At 42.1% G+C, this 20,700-nt stretch overlaps 1 protein-coding gene across 1 annotated transcript; it reads right to left on the bottom strand.

Annotated features, from left to right (window-relative positions):
- Positions 1 to 12,165: 12,165 nt before the first annotated feature.
- On the bottom strand, positions 12,166 to 13,605 carry LOC310855541 (asparaginyl-tRNA synthetase-like; the record flags this gene model as incomplete). The annotated part of the gene is made up of 1 exon (XM_083760586.1): positions 12,166 to 13,605. The coding sequence occupies one exon, from the start codon at positions 13,603 to 13,605 to the stop codon at positions 12,166 to 12,168; it is 1,440 nt and encodes a 479-aa protein (XP_083616712.1).
- Positions 13,606 to 20,700: the final 7,095 nt, after the last annotated feature.

Raw genomic sequence — 20,700 nt, 5'->3', positions numbered from 1 at the left:
GCGGTTTGTTCAAGCACTGTTTGTACAACACATAGGCATTGATGGCAGCCAGGTCCAGAATGTTGTAAAAGACAGCCATTGGCCAACGCCTGGTGCCAAGTCTGACGCTGTAGTTTCGTGCCATCTGATCCAAAATGTCCACTCCCCATTTCGTGTCATTATAGTCCGTTACAGACTCTGGTTTCGCTTTGGGGTCTTTACCAATCACGATCGAACGGTGCATGGTGCTTAGAATGCAAACGTTTTTGTTTGCTTTGCTTTGGTAAATCGTCAGTGTGGCACCATCACTTGTCATCAGTTGTGTGTGGAACAGCTGTTCTTTTCCACGTGCGGATGGAGGCAACTCTCGCCTCTGTCTGTTCACAGTTCCAAGTATCGTTGTGTTGTTTGCTAGGAGAGACTGCCCCAACTTCATCGAAGTGAAAAAGTTATCCATTGTGATGTTTCGGCCTCTGTCGAGGAATGGTGCTACCAGCCTCTGGACCACGTCTTGAGAGAGCGGCACGCCATCACTATATATACAAATGACAGGGAGAAGGTGTAATGGTTATTACAACGCAAAAATATATACATAATAGGCTTTGATGTAAAGACATTTTAAATGATTATTGATTATTAGAAAAGGAAAATAAATCACCTGCTGCGGTACTGGCCCTTTCCAAGGTATGGAAATCCATTCAGGAAGTATTTGCTGTCCAGGTCGGCAGCAATCCAGAACTTAATTCCAAACTTGTCTGGTTTATTGGCCATGTATTGCGTAAATCCACATCTTGCCTTGGATGGGAAGAGTTGCTCATCGACCGTGATGTTTCCTCCAGGCACATAGCAAGATATGCAGTTATCTGTGAACTGATTCCAAATGTCCGTTATTGCAGCAAACTTGTCTGTTTCTTTGCGTGCTTCTCTGGTGTCCTTGTCGTCAAATCGCAGGTATCGCATTATGGATTTGAAACGGTCACGAGACATTGTTTCGCTCACCGTCTCATTCCCCCATGCCCCTTTCGCCCACAGTTGATTCAATGGATAACCAGATGTCGACATCGCACGAATGAAAAACACGCTGATGAATGCTTTCAGTTCAGTAACAGACAGATCCCATTCTTGATTCTGTCCATCACTGCGGGCAAACTTCACTGTGCAGTCTTTGACGTTTTCCAACATGTCGGGGTCAAACATACACAAAAAACTGCTCAACTCGTCGTGGATTCTGACCTTGGCAAAGGCAGTAGGACCTGGCCTGGCTGTGAAGATATTACGCTTTGGCAGTCTGCCGCGGCCAGCACCGGGTTGCATCGAAGACCATATTGTTCCATCTTTACTTGTCTCAGTAGTAGTCTCGGGCTGGGATGTTTGAGGTAAATCCTCTGTGTCATCTGCCTCGCTAGATTCGCTATCTGATGAATCTGAAGCTGGCGGGTAGTACTCTTCAGCCTGTTCCTCTCCTCCGACATTGTCATCTTCGCTGTCTATGTCGCCAAAAGCCGTCTGCCCGAGCAGAATGCTGGCTGCCTCCTCTGCTGTGTAGCGTCTTTCCCTCGGCTTATTTCTTCGAATCATGATCGTGAAATGACCTGTCCACACATTGCATGTGCCTTTATACACATTTTTTGCATCGAAGTTGTATAGGCTAATTTAAATGTCAATTGATTTTGATTGGGCTATATGACGACAGAATTCCAATGCATTGATAGAGGGCGTGGTGACAACAGCATGCAGGATGCATACTTCTCAACTTCTCAATATTTGCCTATATTTTACAGAACATAACTTAACATTAAATGCAGTCTATTAGTATTGACTATGCATAGTATATAACTTATAACGTAAGCCTAAAACGAAAAATAAAACCTTCACTCTCAAAGGGCACTATTTGGTCACATTCGATCATAAAAACATTTAGGCCTACATGGGACGAATATTTGGGCCTAAGCAGTTTTGTGTGTGTGTGTGTGTGTGTGTGTGTGTGCACCTGCACCTACAGTATATATATATATATATATATATACAAATAGACACTTCTATGTTGCTAAAGAACAGAACAGGAATTCATCATATAGGAAGCAAAAAGGGATAGTGTTAAAACTACACTTTTGGGGTGGAATTAACTCTAGGCTGAGTTTGGTAACACTGGCGTGATCAACTCTTTCAAATGACTCCAACACTGAACCCAATTTAAATCTGAAGGTGTTAAAATGACACTTTGGGAGTTGAAATCAACTCTGCAATGTTTAACCCTGGAATTTTAACTCATGTTCTGTTCTTTAGCCACATAGAAGTGTCTATTTGTATGTCTCTAAATGTTGTGATGAATTGAACAATGTGGACCCTGTTGTAAACAAGTGTAATGCTTAATTGGGTTAATATAGTATGTTTTTGAACGAATATTTGGGCCTACAGTTTTGTGTGTGTGTGTGTTTCTGGCCAGTGTTGCCACATCTGCTGTTTATAAGCGATTTTGGGATTATCTTTGTAGATTGAAATGTTTGAGAACCACTGCTCTAAAACAATATTAGACAAAGTTTGAGTGGGCTATATTACTACAGAATTCCAATGCATTGACAGAGAGGGCGTGGTGATTGCGCGGTAATTGCTGTTGTCACCACGCCCTCTCTGTCAATGCATTGGAATTCTGTATATAGCCCACTCACAATGTGACACATTGTGACAACAGTCACAACAATCCCAAAATCGCTTATAAACAGCAGATGTGGCAACACTGGCCAGAAACCCCATTTCCCCTCACTGTATTTTTTTTAACGTTTGTCTATTGGTATGTCTCTAAATGTTTTGATGAATTGAACAATGTGGACCCTGTTGTAAACAAGTGTAATGCTTCATTGGGTTAATATAGTATGTTTTTGAACGAATATTTGGGCCTAAGCAGTTTTTTGTGTGTGTGTGTGACCAGTGTTAGTCGACTCGGAATTGCAGCCATCCGTAGGTGCCCTTTGTGTCAGTGTGCGCCTGCCCAACCCCCCCAACCCCTGATGTGTGGCACCTATACGGATGGCTGCAATTCGAAGTGGCCTCTGTAAAACCTGAATCCCCCCCCCCCACCCCATTTCCCGAGTCGACGAGCAACACTGGTCACACACACACACAAAAAACTGCTTAGGCCCAAATATTCGTTCAAAAACATACTATATTAACCCAATGAAGCATTACACTTGTTTACAACAGGGTCCACATTGTTCAATTCATCAAAACATTTAGAGACATACCAATAGACAAATAGGGAAATATATATATATATATATATATATATAGCTTGTCCCATGTAGGCCTAAATGTAGGCCCCCCCCCCACCCCATTTCCCCTCACTGTATATGTATCTTTTCCCTTTTTGAATCCACGACGAGTTGAGCAGTTTTTTGTGTATGTTTGACCCCGACATGTTGGAAAACGTCAAAGACTGCACAGTGAAGTTTGCTGCAATAACGGACATTTGGAATCAGTTCACAGATAACTGCATATCTTGCTACCGCGTGGTGACAACAGCAGGAATGTGTGGTGCATATATATGTGCATGACACCAATTCTCAACTTCTCAGACAATATTTATGTTTAAATGTAGGCCCCCCCCCCACCCCATTTCCCCTCACTGTATATGTATCTTTTCCCTTTTTGCTTCCTATATGATGAATTCCTGTTCTGTTATAGCGCATCATTATATCAAAACCAGGCCTATACTGAATGTATTACTTTTGTTTAAATCAACTGAACTAGACCAATAAAATAGTAGGCTAGTATTTATGTTTTTCGTTAATAATAATACATGCTGAGTTTTTTGTGTATGTTTGACCCCGACATGTTGGAAAACGTCAAAGACTGCACAGTGAAGTTTGCCCGCAGTGATGGACAGAATCAAGAATGGGATCTGTCTGTTACTGAACTGAAAGCATTCATCAGCGTGTTTTTCATTCGTGCGATGTCGACATCTGGTTATCCATTGAATCAACTGTGGGCGAAAGGGGCATGGGGGAATGAGACGGTGAGAGAAACAATGTCTCGTGACCGTTTCAAATCCATAATGCGATACCTGCGATTTGACGACAAGGACACCAGAGAAGCACGCAAAGAAACAGACAAGTTTGCTGCAATAACGGACATTTGGAATCAGTTAGATTAGTTACAATAGGGGACCCTACAATAAGGCAGAGTCCACATTTAAAATAAAAGATTTAGTAGATAAACTAAACAAAATAAAATGTACTGTATGCGATTGCCATTTGTAGATAGGCTAGTTTCTGCGACCCCAATTTATATTGTAAAATCAATGTTAATTAAACTCAGAGTGTACAAATGGAACCAAATGTACACTCTCAGAGTTACAGACCCCCTGGGGGTCCCCGGACCCCACTTTGGGAACCACTGCTTTAGAGCAGTGATTTTCAACCTGTGGTCCGGGGCCCACTAAGGATATTCCAAGTGGGCCCCCAAATAATTGGCAAAAAGCTAATGCTTTAATGTGTATAAAAATGATATATATAATAAATAATAACTTGAAAGTTTATCACGTTACTGATGAATGCTTTCAGTTCAGTAACAGACAGATCCCATTCTTGATTCTGTCCATCACTGCGGGCAAACTTCACTGTGCAGTCTTTGACGTTTTCCAACATGTCGGGGTCAAACATACACAAAAAACTGCTCAACTCGTCGTGGATTCTGACTTTGGCAAAAGCAGTAGGACCTGGCCTGGCATTTCCCCTCACTGTATATGTATCTTTATTCTTTTCCCTTTTTGCTTCCTATATGAATTCCTGTTCTACTGGCTGGTAGCCTATGTCTTGTATAGGGCCTTGTATATCTTTTTATTTTAAGCATGCCGCCGCATTCTGTCAGAGCAGAGACATATTTATTTAAAATAATCCTGTCTCGCACGGCCTATATAGAGCCAATGAACGGAGCACATTCCCTCAGCATGTATTATTATTAACGAAAAACATAAATACTAGCCTACTATTTTATTGGTCTAGTTCAGTTGATTTTAAAGTGTTGCTCGTCGACTCGGGAAATGGGGTGGGGGGGGGGGATTCAGGTTTTACAGAGGCCACTTCGAATTGCAGCCATCCGTATAGGTGCCACACATCAGGGGTTGGGGGGGTTGGGCAGGCGCACACTGACACAAAGGGCACCTACGGATGGCTGCAATTCCGAGTCGACTAACACTGGTCACACACACACATAGCGAATCTAGCGAGGCAGATGACACAGAGGATTTACCTCAAACATCCCAGCCCGAGACTACTACTGAGACAAGTAAAGATGGAACAATATGGTCTTCGATGCAACCCGGTGCTGGCCGCGGCAGACTGCCAAAGCGTAATATCTTCACAGCCAGGCCAGGTCCTACTGCCTTTGCCAAGGTCAGAATCCACGACGAGTTGAGCAGTTTTTTGTGTATGTTTGACCCCGACATGTTGGAAAACGTCAAAGACTGCACAGTGAAGTTTGCCCGCAGTGATGGACAGAATCAAGAATGGGATCTGTCTGTTACTGAACTGAAAGCATTCATCAGCGTGTTTTTCATTCGTGCGATGTCGACATCTGGTTATCCATTGAATCAACTGTGGGCGAAAGGGGCATGGGGGAATGAGACGGTGAGCGAAACAATGTCTCGTGACCGTTTCAAATCCATAATGCGATACCTGCGATTTGACGACAAGGACACCAGAGAAGCACGCAAAGAAACAGACAAGTTTGCTGCAATAACGGACATTTGGAATCAGTTCACAGATAACTGCATATCTTGCTATGTGCCTGGAGGAAACATCACGGTCGATGAGCAACTCTTCCCATCCAAGGCAAGATGTGGATTTACGCAATACATGGCCAATAAACCAGACAAGTTTGGAATTAAGTTCTGGATTGCTGCCGACCTGGACAGCAAATACTTCCTGAATGGATTTCCATACCTTGGAAAGGGCCAGTACCGCAGCAGGTGATTTATTTTCCTTTTCTAATAATCAATAATCATTTAAAATGTCTTTACATCAAAGCCTATTATGTATATATTTTTGCGTTGTAATAACCATTACACCTTCTCCCTGTCATTTGTATATATAGTGATGGCGTGCCGCTCTCTCAAGACGTGGTCCAGAGGCTGGTAGCACCATTCCTCGACAGAGGCCGAAACATCACAATGGATAACTTTTTCACTTCGATGAAGTTGGGGCAGTCTCTCCTAGCAAACAACACAACGATACTTGGAACTGTGAACAGACAGAGGCGAGAGTTGCCTCCATCCGCACGTGGAAAAGAACAGCTGTTCCACACACAACTGATGACAAGTGATGGTGCCACACTGACGATTTACCAAAGCAAAGCAAACAAAAACGTTTGCATTCTAAGCACCATGCACCGTTCGATCGTGATTGGTAAAGACCCCAAAGCGAAACCAGAGTCTGTAACGGACTATAATGACACGAAATGGGGAGTGGACATTTTGGATCAGATGGCACGAAACTACAGCGTCAGACTTGGCACCAGGCGTTGGCCAATGGCTGTCTTTTACAACATTCTGGACCTGGCTGCCATCAATGCCTATGTGTTGTACAAACAGTGCTTGAACAAACCGCAGCTCAGCAGGAGAGAGTTCCTACAGGACTTGGCACTACAGCTCCGCGAGGAACACATGGGTGAAAAGGACTCAGTCATGCCACCACGCACCCCTCGGCGCCAGCAGCGCAGCGCACTGCAGCCGCTGCCTACCACACCACAGAACCAGCAAACTGCCAAGAGGAGACAGGATGGTCCACAGACACCAGACACGCCCAAGAAGCGACGGCAGTGTCAGCTTGACAGATGTGGAAACAAGACGCTATCCAGCTGCCACAAATGTGGCAAACGGGCATGTGGCACATGTACGGGAACAATTACAATGACATGTGTCAAGTGTCTCTAAGTATAGCAACAGAAACTGGATTTGTGTTTTCCCTGATTTTATTTCGCTTTATATTTACTTTCTTTCATGCTTTCTGATATTGTGAACAATAAGAAAAAATAAACATGGTTGAATTAACACAAAGTATTCATTATTTACCGCGTGGTGACAACAGCAGGAATGTAAAATACAGTGAGGGGAAATGAGGTGGGGGGGGGGATTCAGGTTCTACAGAGGCCAGGGGTTGGGCAGGCGCACACTGACACAAAGGGCACCTATACGGATAGCTGCATATTCGCTATCGTTATCGAATTAAACAATATCAAACGAACTTGCATAAAGGTGACAATATTTATAGGCTTCGTTGTTTGTGAGAGAGACGGGGGAAAAAGCCTCAGTAATCAGACTTTAATTCAGGCTTACATAAACTATGCAATATGCATATAGAAAAACATTTGAATGATTAGACAGACAAGCAATGTATATAGGATGTAGTATTTATTAATATTATACTGCAAGTAATTTAATTGAAAACAGCACAGCACGGCTGTCGCAGAGCTCATCTCGATGCGGGTATGCGCCTGGAGAAAAGAGAACAAAAAGCCACGAAATTAATTTATTTATTACATAATACTTGCTTATTTGGAGTGAACATGACAATGACGAGTAAATAAATATTAACACGACTCCCGACGAAATACGACATTAGAGTTATATATTGTCATTTTTATATAGAGGGGGAAACATTATAGGCTACGCGATGTAATTAATATATATTTGATTGATTGTGCCAAATAATCGCCTTTTCCCCTCCACCCCTCTTTACATAACTCGCTTATTTTTTGCTCATTTTAAAAAATTCAAAATACCATGTAAACTACGGAATTCTGGCTTGTGTAGGCCTATGCCCTCTCTACGAAACATATCAAGTTGAAATGTCGGGCAGCTTGCAGATTAACCATTTTCAGAAAAGTCCGTAGCCTACATTTAGGCAATAATTAATGTGCTATTGTGCTATTCTCGGCCAATTTTCTACCGATTGTTCTAATTCCAAATGGCCTATATAATCCGTGAAGTGTACATTTTCATTGGGTGTATAATAATGTATTCATAAGAGAGGGAAGAAAATAAAAATAAAAGTGAGTGCGTGTAGGCAACAATGACGTCTCCAGCTGAAGAGGTGTGAACGAGTGGTGCGGGGGTGGGGGGATAAAGGGGGAGAGCGGTCGAATGGGCCGATATAGTCAGACTGAGTAAGAGATATATGCCTAAAATCATATTTAGAAAAAGTTTCAAATGGGGAAAAAAACAGAGATGATTTCAATCGAATATTTAGACAAAGTCATGAAAGGGGAACTTTCTCTGGACTCCATGGGCTGAGAAAATAAACATTGAAATCTCAAATTCGGTCAGAACGGCTGCTCAGACTTCCTAGTGTTAACGCCCTACTTGATCATACGAAAGCATCACACACAAGCATAAAAAATAGCACATCCACAAGTGACGTGTTTCGAGCAACAGTTTGGGACATTTGAGGTTTCCACCCGACAGATGGAGACAATATGATATTTATTTCTGACATATTTTCGTCCATTTTCATTGATTTGCCTTCTGCACTAATTTCCTGAGGTGACAAATCCGCGTCCTTCAGCCCAAAAGCACCTCTTTGTCCCATGAACCACTTAGCTAAATCAACAAAGAACCATCGATTGGGAGGGGAGGATTGGGGACTTTCATAATTACATTTGTTTTCTCCTTTAGTTCAGAGGTCTTCAACAAGGGGTCCGGGATCCCTAAGTGGTCCTCATGAGCCTCTGACTTGCTTTATATAACCACTTGCACCCATCCCTGTTCTGAAGAGAACTTTAGCCAAAATAGCAGATCTACAAGCACACAACACCTTGCACGGTGGCAATTTTGACAATGAGGTTTGGTGTAGAGGGGGGAAAAGTGCAGACGAAGTACAGAGCCAGCGCTCAAGTTTACTTAGTTAGTATTGAGTTTAAGTGGTTAAATGTCTGAAATGTATTCAATATATTAATAGAAAAGATATCAAAACACCCCCAAAACAAAATGTACAAAACACCGATGTTGTCAAAAACGTCTGAAGCTATCTATGAAATCTATGAAAAAGTGTAATCTTTTATACAATAGTGAGCCAGTGAGGTCTCTGCTTCATCTCTAGCTCAGCTAAGGGGTAGTTTGGCCTGAAAAACGTTGAAGACCCCTGCTTTAGTTAATTCCAAGAAACAGTGGATTTGTGAAAGACTATATAGACATTACTCTTCTGACAACCATGACTAGAAGAATCAGAAGACTCCCTCGGTCACTGTCAGAGTCAAATAAATCATCTAAATCACTTTCATGCACCTTTGCCTTTTTCCTTTAACGGCCTTTTATTTGCGTTTGGCCTTTTGACTCTTTGTTTTCTTTCTCTTTGGCAGTTTGAAAACAGTTTCATCATCCCCTATACTCTCTTCGCCCCATCAGTTATTAACTCATCAACATTCATTTATTCCTGCTCTCCTTCTCCTGGAGTGGCCTGACTTGGCTCAACAATTTAGCTGCTTTTCAATCAGGCTTCAGAAGATGGCATGAATCTACTACTGCAGCAATGGAAGTTATATAATAGCTGACTGATGTGGAAAGGAAACAGCACTGCGTCTCCCTTTTCATTGACATTTTAAAAACATTTGAACACCATTGGTCACAACAGAGTTAAAATATTAGCCACAATTGCACATTTACAAGCTTGTTGATCGGCTATTTTTGTCGAGGTGCATGATGGGGGGTAAAAAACTGGTAGGCTAAAAGTGCCATTTTAACACAAGGCCATGCAGTTCTCTAAGTCTACGGGAGCTTAAGTGGTTAAGCTTGCACAGGCTGAGTCACTGTTATCTGTTCATTTATAAGGTCACTTTGAGACAAGCTCCCATCATATTTATGCACATTAATTATCCTGCAGGTACAATAACAATTGTCTGCTATGTTCTCAGCGTCCCGCTGGCCACACGCCAAGGTCTCTGACCCAGTCCCTTCCGCCTGGAATGAGCTGAGAACAACGATGAAACTGGCATCATTAAGGTCACGGAGGAAATTAAAGCTATAAACAGAGACGTCATGCCAAATAAAATAGGGAACTTGTAGACTAGATACACTATTTTCACTTCCTCAAAATGCCTTGTAGATCACTATTTTCACTTTCTGAAAATGCCTATAATATAAATGGCATGCCCAAAATACGGATTCCAGGTTGGAAGGGGTTACCGAAAGTATGGTTGCAGAGAAGAAAACACATTGAATTGAAAACATGCCACAGGTTTTCTTGGGATTAAATCCTTAGCAGAACTTGTATTGAACCGTAATTGCCAAACTTTTTATAAAATATTAAATCAAGCATAGTGGAAGCACCATACTGTAGGAAGCACCATAGAAAACAGGGAAACCCCACAGGAAGAACAATGTGAAACAGGGAAACAATGACGAATATATAATAAAGTAGAGAAAATAGCTGATCTACATGCTCAGAACTATTTTCACTATTTCAGAAGGTTTTCGTTCCATTTCCTGAAAAGTTACACTTCAAGGTTCCCCCCCCACCCCCCCCCAACAGCAATGTATTATGCACAGTCTTGTGTGGGGCCTATAATTGTTAGCTTTCTCCATCAAATCACAGCCCAATCTAGTGGATCACAGGATGAACCCTAGGCTCTGGGTGTGTGATCCTGTCAGAACATCTCATCCAACCACCTCTGTGTCGTGACTCGTAAGTCCTGACTCAAGTCACGTTGAAAAACATAGTGTGGTGTGGCGGATTGCAAGTACACTCACTCAAGTACAATTCTTAGATATTTTATTTTTGGTAGGCCTACTAAATACTTCTACTCCACTACATCTCAGAGGCAAATATTGTTCTTTTTTCAACTCCGGTAGCCTACAGTTATTTGACAGCTTTAGTTGCTTTTACGTTGCGTTTGCTGTAGATTATGATTAAAGCAAATTGATTGAAACCTTTATTTATTTTCGAATAGAGCATTGAGGTTCCCCCTCATTTGCAATGCTGACGAGATCACATAAAAACAATTGACAGATATAAAACACAAAACAAATCTACAAGTAAGGCATAAAGATATAACACACATACTACAGATATAACAAATACTACATTACATTTGTTTTGGATATTCTGCATCACCACACATGAGCTTGTAGACCAGATATATAGATAAAATAATTAATATTTTTAAAGTGAAAGTTACCCATATGGCATTTGATAAAACTTGAACATGTGCTTGCGTGCATGCATGCGTGCGTGCTTTTGTGTGTGATATATTTGAAAACTTTTAGCTTCATAGATAACAAAGTTCAGTATATCCACACCAGTTAAAAAACGTTAAAAAACGACACACATTTGCGTGCTGTGTGTGTGTGCGCATGCGTGCGTGCGTGTGTGACAGTTTCTAAACAGATGGAGAAAATATGTAATAACTAGAAACAAAATTTCAAGAAGTTTTACTGGGTGCCTGAAGCTCGCCAAGTCTGTGCAGCATTTGAGCCATTCATATTTATGCACATTCATTATCCTGCAGGTACAATAACAATTATCTGCTATGTTCTCAGCGTCCCGCTGACCGCACGCCAAGGTCTCTGACCCAGTCCCTTCCGCCTGGAATGAGCTGAGAACAACGATGAAACTGGCATCATTAACGTCACGGAGGAAATTAAAGCTATAAACAGAGACGTCATGCCAAATAAAATAGGGAACTTGTAGACTAGATACACTATTTTCACTTTCTCAAAATGCCTTGTAGATCACTATTTTCACTTTCTGAAAATGCCTATAATATAAATGGCATGCCCAAAATAGGGATTCCAGGTTGGAAGGGGTTACCGAAAGTATGGTTGCAGAGAAGAAAACACATGATGAATTGAACTGAAAACATGCCACAGGTTTTCTTGGGAGAAGCCTAGCATGTTAGCATTAGCATGTTAGTATTAGCATGTTAGCATTAGAATGTTGGTGGCAACGTAATTCGCAATCAACTTAGACAAAATACCCCATTAAAGTCAATGGGGAGACCTGGCTCACATGTAACCAAATTGACCCTTACAGGGTCTGAGAGGCTAAAAATCATCAAATGGTGGTCCGTGGCTCAAATGCTGCACATACTTGGCGAGCTTCAGGCACCCAGTAAATATTATTGAAATGTTGTTTCTAGTATCATTCATGTTATTTCAAGTGTATCATTACACTGTATCACGCTAGTAGCCTATATGTTTTATAGGAGGCATGAATGGGGAAATCTAGGGAATGGAATAACATCTTTTATGTTGTCCACCCCTAAGATGCACTGCAGGTATCGCTCAAATCCCATCCCGAATCCACCGTGAGGGACAGAGCCAAAGCGCCTCAGGTCCAGATACCATCCATATGCGTCTTCTAGTCCACCGTGTGCCAGCCTGGCTCTAAGCACATCCAGCCTCTCCTCCCTCAGGGTGCCCCCACAAAGCTCCCCTACGCCTGGAACCAGAAGGTCCACAGCAGCAGCTGTATGCTGGGGATGATCCTGGTTGTCTCTTGCATAAAAGGGCTTCAGTTCATACGGGTAATCAGTGACAAACAGTGGCCTATCGCCACAGTGTTTCACCAGATACTTTTCATGTTCCGTTTGAAGGTCGCAGCCCCAATCTGTTTTGAAGGTAAATGACTCAGAGCTTCGGTTCAGGACATCTATTGCCTCAGTGTAGGAAATCACATTGAATTTATTGGTCAACATGGCATCCACGTTTGGCCCATGTCCGACGGCTATGTGCTTGTGAAATAAATCCACGTCCTCCGCACAGCGAGCCAAGACGTGTTCCGTGGCGGACTTGAACATGTCCTCCATGACGGTGGTGAGATCCTCCAAGGAACGTGTGAAGGAGAGCTCCGCCTCCACCATATAGAACTCAGCCAGGTGGTGTCTGCTTTGGGAGTTGTCGGCGCGGAACGTCGGCCCAAATGTGTATACTCCAGTAAAAGCCCCTGACATCACCTCCAGATGCAACTGTCCAGACACGGTCAGAAAGGCTGGGACGGAGAAGAAGTGGCCCTCTCTCTCCTCTCCCTCCTCCGTGACGTGGCCAGGGGGCGCAACTCCAAAAAGCTCCCCTGCCCCTTCACAGTCGTTTGATGTGATCACCGGAGTGTGTATTTGCACGAAGCCATTTCCCCTGAAATAGGACTGAATGGCCGCAGTGGCTTCACTTCTTATTCTCAGCAAAGCACTGAAGACATTTGTTCTACATCTCAGATGAGGAAACTGTCGAATATACTCGAGACCATGTCTTTCTTTGATTTTGAAGGGGAATTGCAGAGGGCTACACTGCCCCACCACTCGAACGTGATCTGCTTGAAGCTCGACCGCCTGCTTTCGGCTTGGACTTTTGACGAGGCTGCCAGTGACGTCCACGGCACACCCAAAGGTGAGCAGCGCGCCATTCAGCTCAGGACCGGCAACAACCTGTAACGGCTGCACGGTGCTCCCGTCGTTCACGTGAAGGAAGAGGTTTTCCTTTTGCGTCCGGACGGACCGAACCCAGCCTTGCACTTTGACCTGTGTTCCCACCAGTTCTGTCCCTGAAAGTGCTTCGGCGACCCTGATCTTTCTCGGCGACGTCGTCTTACAGTAATGCCGAATGACACCACACGATGGCACGTTAGGTGCACGAACGCACATTTTAACTAAACGTGACAACATTGTATCTGAAGAAGCTGCTCAACAGACTACTCGTTTCCTTCCAAATATCAATACAATGTATTATACTCTTCTTTCTGTTTTCTCATTGTAGCTCTCGTACCCATTGTGCTTGTCAGAAGTTTGTTTAGGTCCAACACGATTGCCGACATTGACATTCAGTGATGTCATTCATTCTCCCATTTGGGAGAATGAATGTGTACTATCCATGAATGTTTCAGTCTATGATGTCAGACCCATACGCACTCCATATTCGGACATAATGGTCGACCTCCATATATGGCCATGATTCGACCTCCATATATGATAATGATTCGATTATGATGGGCACGGTTAAGCTTGGTTCTGATGTAATGCTGACAAACAGCCAGCATGACGAGGGCGAAGTGTCCGTGGGATGCCAGACACCAGTTTGTACATATTTATTTTTTCAGTGAGTACCTACGTGATATTAGACTGAACTAGAACTGCACTCTGTCGAGTGCCTACTTGCTTGTTGCGCACTAGTAGGCCATAAATTGCCTACTAGTGCGCAAGCAGAGTGCTCAAGTACTGTCGACCGCTACAAACTGTCAAATGTCAGCTTCTCTGTGAAAGAACGTTTCAAATATTGAATTATTAGGTTTAGCTATTTGCTACATACCTAGTTTTTGGAGGTAAAGAAGTAGTATTGTTAAGTATGGTAAGAGACGGCTTTCGATGGTGACGAATATGTCAATCAGTGTCGGGTGGATTAACCCATTCTGACCGGGCACCCATTTTGGTGTCAGCATCATGTTATGCTTTAGCTATTTAAAAATAGCAGATCTACAAGCTCATATCGCGCCACCGAGTGGCGTGATACGAGCTTGTAGGTCTGCTATTTTTGAAAAATCGAAGAGCGACTGACATTTTTAGAATCTGATCAGGTCAGAATGGGTTAATCAGACCAGTATGTGTCCGGCGGAAACCTCGTATGAATCTGATCTCAGGTCAGAATTGGTTAAAGGAAATGCCTCTATGTATATATGTGATTTGTACATTGATTAGCGGTATACTGTGGTTACTTTGTGTATGCCCCGTTTGATGCGTATGATGATGATGATGATGATCATGATGATATTTTCGTTTCTGGCTGACTTTCACATGCCCGTCCCTTTATTATTATCCAGACACAATTTACAATACATTATATTTCCTGTGCCAACACACTGACACCAAATGCACACTGACAAAGGGTCACCAATACTATAGTGTTTGTAGCATTGTGAGCTTGTATATCTGTTATTTTCAAAAGAGGTATATTTTCATTAGAGGTGTGCATTCATTGGCACTGCCAATGAATGAATGTACACACACACACACACACACACACACACACACACACACACACACACATTATAATTACACTACTGTAGTATTATAATTATAATGATTATTTTTTACTGTTGATTTAATACATATACATTTGCTCTCTGTCTACCAAGCAATCTTCGTCCCTACTCTCACCTATGGTCATGAAGTGTGGGTCATGACCGAAAGAATAAGGTCGCGAATACAAGCGGCCAAAATGAGTTTTCTCCGACGGGTGGCTGGCATCTCCCTTAGAGATAAATAGTCCTGTGACGAACAGCTAAAAAGTGCTTTAGTTTTCGAGATGCCCCTACCGGAGGTAAAACCAGACACAACATAGTTTTTCCTCAACTCTAAGGCCACCCACACATGCAATGGAAAGAATATTTTACTGCAAAAGTGGTAAAATTGATATATATTGTTATACACCCCAAACTAAAAATACAGCCTGTCCGTCTGGGGGTTGAGGTTGGCATACTTGAAGCCAGGACATACCTTTACATTCTAGAAAAGACTGAATGTCAATATCTGAATGTCAATATGAGATAGTCATTTGAACACATACCTACAGTAGGCAGAATTGTAAATCTATGTAGAATGTCTTCTTTACTTTGTAGTGACTCTGAAATGGATTGTCAAAGCAACGCATATGATAGTATATGAAAGGTGTGGTTCTACTGAATCCAGCAATACCAATTGTATAACTGTAGCTTGCATACTCGTGGAGTTATGCCACTAACGTATATGGTGTGCCAAACGGGGAGAAATAAAACAGTCCCAACTCCTAATGAAATCTACAGTACCACACAGATTAGATTAGTTTTGGCTTCACTTATCAAGGGTGGAGAAATAATAACAAATTCACTTGAGTATTCCCTACATTAAAATGTATGAAATGTCTCAAACTTCAGAAATGAGAATGTGTGGTAAAAATGTATGCAACAATAGTACAGAGAAATATGAAAGCCTACAGTGGAACTACTAGCTATTATTATGCTGCAGCACATGACCTGGATGTGTGCATGTGCGTTCATGTGTGAGAGGTGGTCAACTTGACCTTGAATCATTAACAAAGTATCATTTTCACCTGGGCTACTCTGTGAATGCAACCACTATTGAAAGTTAAAAGCACACTGACTCAGTGAGAGAACGTATGTCTGAACAAATTGCAAAATCGCAAAAAGTAAAAGTCGAATGCGATTTTTGTTTGTGGCCCGATACATTGAGGTACGCCGTGTGCAATTGTGGTATTGGTACGATAAAAAACGTGGTTATAAGAGCGAGTTAAGAATTGTGTTTGTGATGAAAAAAATGCTGACTCATTCAGGCAGTTAACATGGAGTTTTAAGACACATTATGATGGTACACCTGTCGCTTTCAGGGCTGTAGTTCACGTACCGTATGTATCTGGACTGTGCTTGTGACATTGGGTGAAAGAGGACGAGTGTGGCTACAGAATTTTACCAGCGTTTCCCCATTGACTTTGAATGGGGATTTATCGCGTCGTTTATTGCGAATTACATGGGCACGGTAACGCAAATCGTAAAGAAAAGCACAAGCACACCATTCCCGGCCGAGCCGCACGTTTTGATATGCATATATATATTGCAGGGCTTTTGTAAACCGTGAGGCCGGCCATAGAGGTCAAAGTTTTGCGTATTGATAAATACGATTAAGTATGTGTTTCGGATTTCAACCTGTGTTTCTGCCATTGCATGGCAGGCACCCAGAATTACGATTAAGGAAATGTTTCGGATTTCAACCTGTGTTTCTGCCATTGCATGGCAGGCACCCAGAATTAAAACACAGAATTTGAGGTTAAATGTGAATGCTAGGCGGTGGTACTACCATCCCTTGGGAACCCAGACGACACCCGTGCTCTGGCACTGTGCCGCAGACATTATTCTCTGTTTAACTGTCACACATTGTTCTTCCCATGCATAGCCCACAGGGACAGCTCTTTCATGCCATTCTGAAGTGAATGTACTGAGGTCCCAAATGGCATCAAACACACTTAATCCAAGTGGCATTCACACAGGAAGCAGTGCTGGGGGAAAAACCTCACTTATACCCCGGATTTGAACGGGAGCAGGGACGTGCACACAAAGACCTCAAAGGGGGCTTCGGCCCCTGCCTTTTTACTCGTCTGTAAAAAAAACTGCCCTCTCCAGACCACGAATGCAGCATTTACTACGGTGAAAGAAATGCAAATGCCGTCCTCTCCAGGAAGGCAGCATTCAGGAGATTATTATTTTAGTTTTTAAGAACTTGAACGCAGCATTTTGCATTGAACTAATTTGTTTTGAAATCCATGTCGTTACACCTCCAGTAGAGTGCAGGGTTGCGCTCCAAAAATAGCTGATCTACAAGCTCTCAACACGTCGCTTGTAGATCTGCTATTTCCGGCCCCTGCCTCTCTAACACTGTGCACGTGTTTGGACGGGAGGTGAATTGTTTTGTACATGCTGTGGTATCAGCGCGCACAGAGACGGGATATCAAACAACTACAGAAAGATTTATAATTAAAACGGGAACGTGAAGATTTGAAGATTGAGCAGAGAGACGTAGGGAGTGAACGTGAAGATTTGAAGATTGAGCAGAGAGACTGAACGTGAAGTTGGAGAGTAAACAGAAATACGTGAGAGATAAAAAAATAGAAACGTGAATTAAAGATGGTGCCATGATTTTTGTCCACCAGAAAACATGATCATCAGGTAGGCTATTGGTGTACAGTATTTGTTAAAATGGTTTGCCTGGCCCAGGCGGTGGTGTAACCGTCTTGGCACCCGACTGGTGGTCCAGTCGCAGTGTGCCGCGGGTTCGACTCCTGAGCCCGACACGGCCTTTACTGCATGTCTTCCCCCATCTCTCTCCCGTTTCCTGTCAGCCTACTGTCTGTCCCTTCAAAAAACCAATAAAAGGCGTAAGCCGCAAAAAATATATATATATATAAAAAGAAAAAAAAAAGAAGGTTTGCCTGGTGGGTGGTGATCCACCTTAACTGAAGCCCTACAGCTGTCTGAATTGTGTAAATTATATTACCCATACAGATTGGACAGAAGTACACATGTATTCACTAAAACCACAAGGTTTTAAGCACTGTAGTAGTAAGCATCCTGTATTGTGCTGGCATTAAATGGTAGGCCTACTCACAGTGGCTGCGGGCGCACTGATAGTCATAAAAGGAAAGCATATAGGCCTACAGTATATAAAGTATTGAAAAAAAAGTTCTTGATAAATGAACAGTATTTGAGTAAATGTATACCTCGTTACCTTTCACCACTGCATGCAATGTTCACCCAGGAAAGTGCTATATTGGCTGCGAGGTATGAGAGAGGGAGAAAATGGGTCGTGGCCTCTTGCGAGAGAAAGTTGGTTGGTTGCTCACTGCCAGCCAATCAAAATAAACAGCCCCTTTCCCTCCTATATGGTTAATATATTTTTCATCCCCTTAGGTCAGGATTCCATTAGTTTGTTTCATGAAATAAAGAAATGGAATTACCCAAATCCTATTTCAGAATATGCCTACGAGGCAGTTATTTTGTAATATATGAATCAATTCTAGAAATGAGTTTTATATCACGGTCCCTGGGACAGAATATTTTTAAATATGGGTCCATGGACTAATGGAAGACAGTTTGGCCGTCCATATGACATGAAATAGCTTTAAAGCCCTAGCTGATATAATCAAACAACGATGAGGAGGTATTTTGCTTGTGTACAAATATGATATCACTGTGGGGACGGAGGAAACCACCTATTTAACCAATTAAAAGTATTAAAAAGCTCTTAACTCCATTGGACCATCAAACGGTCTGCTAAAGCAGCTAACTCCACAACCGCTCACCCTCTCGTGCAAGTACTTGGCAATATATAAAGGGGGACTGACATATTACCATATAAAGTCACAATACCAACGTTGATGAGGCAAATTGCTTTGTTTTAAAAATATACGGGGTTTCTCCTGGAAAAACTTTCATTTTCTAAAAAAAATAACATTTTTGGAGTTTCATCCCGACAGCAGAGATATGAGCTAACAATACATCTACTGATGCAAAGGCTGTCTGTCAACGAAGACATGATGGCTTTAGCAGCCCTTAAAACTAAGCCACAGCTGTTGCAATTGCATATCAGTTGGGCTGCAGGAGGACGCAGATGAAGTTACTGTACCTTCAGCAGAAATGGTATAGCCTATATCTGATGTCATAGAGTCAGACGTTGTGACATAAACGTAGGACAAACATATTAAACAGATACAGGTATGTTAGATTACGCAATTGGCAAACAAACAGAATGGCGCAAAACGTTGGTCAAATCGTTGGTTGTCATTACATTATTTTGCATTGTGGCTATAATTGTTCTTTCTTCATACTTTGACGTCACTCATTGAGATGGTCACTGCAGACTTACAAGGTCCTTACGTTAAAGGTATATTCAGTGATTTCACTTAATTCAAATATCACTTATTTTTTTGTTTTGTTGTGATAATCCTCTCTACTATAGAGTGTGCTGACCATATAAGGAGTTCCTCCCTGTCCCCAGTTAAGCCCTGGGGGTCAAAAAACCTTAGGTTTCATTTTTGGCTCTCTATCCTGATTGGATGAAAGGCTTAGGTCCCAGCCAAAAACGAAACCTAAGGTTTTTTGAGTGAAATCACTGAATATACCTTTAATTGAATTTCTTACAGAAACTGTGAGAGTGCAGTTCCCATCTAGCCTGGCTAATAAGCCAGACTAATATCACACAACACCGGCAGGCAATATTTTTTTGCCAACGGCTGATTCGGTCTGGCTTATTAGCCAGGCTAGTTCCCATCGGCATGTGTCGGATAACCGATCTGCAATATGCAGAAAATGCAACAATAAGGACCAATTCAAAACAGGAACATGAACCATCTCAATACCTCAGTGCTTCTTTCGGGCTCAGAGAACAGAGAACTATAATTATTTTGATATATGTCATTGTTCCTGTATGTTTACAAGCAAACATTTTGATTTGTTTGATTTATTTGATTTTGCACAACAAAATATGTATTATGCAAAAATATTATGGTATTTCCAAGGGATGCATGCTTTTCCACTTCAGCGTGCACACATTTGGAATGTATTCATATTAAAAACAAAATCCACATGCAGTTGAGTATGTATACACTATAAGTTTAAGTCAGTTTAAGCAGCTGTCAGTACATTAACGTTGAATATATTAGGACTAGCGTAAGACAATCCCTTCCTTCTCACTCTTGCTGGTACCTTTCTGACACAAACAACTCCTGACACGTTCCTGCATATGTCACTTATTTTGGCCAGTTCACACTTGTAAAAGAGACTTCTTTCTCAATGTGGTTTTTACTGGTGCCACCATTTTTGCATTTTTTTCCAGTTTTTCATGTGTCTATGAGGTGACAGTACTTTATTAGACACCCTGGAGTCGTTTTTATGTGCAATGGTGTATTAACTTTGTATTTAGGGTTTCTTCCTGGAGGCTGAACCCTTGACAGTCAAACAGGCCAATGACATAAACAGTAATATAGTGACATCACACTATCAGCCCCTCCCCTAACCCCTCCCCCTTTATCATACATACAACTTACATGGAGGTCTTTTATATGTGGCCTGAATACCGCTTATTGAACAAACCGCAACGATTTACATTCGGACACTGACGTTATGTGATGTCTACACGATTGTCACATATTTCAGCAGGTCACCAATTTCACCATAACACCACCATGCTGGAGTGACCGAG

This window comes from Protomyctophum parallelum (genome assembly GCF_964188405.1).
Source record: "Protomyctophum parallelum genome assembly, chromosome: 1".
Classification (NCBI taxonomy): Eukaryota; Metazoa; Chordata; class Actinopteri; order Myctophiformes; family Myctophidae; genus Protomyctophum; species Protomyctophum parallelum.
The sequence above is the reverse complement of the archived record's forward strand: the minus strand, read 5'-3'. Positions and strand labels throughout refer to the sequence as shown.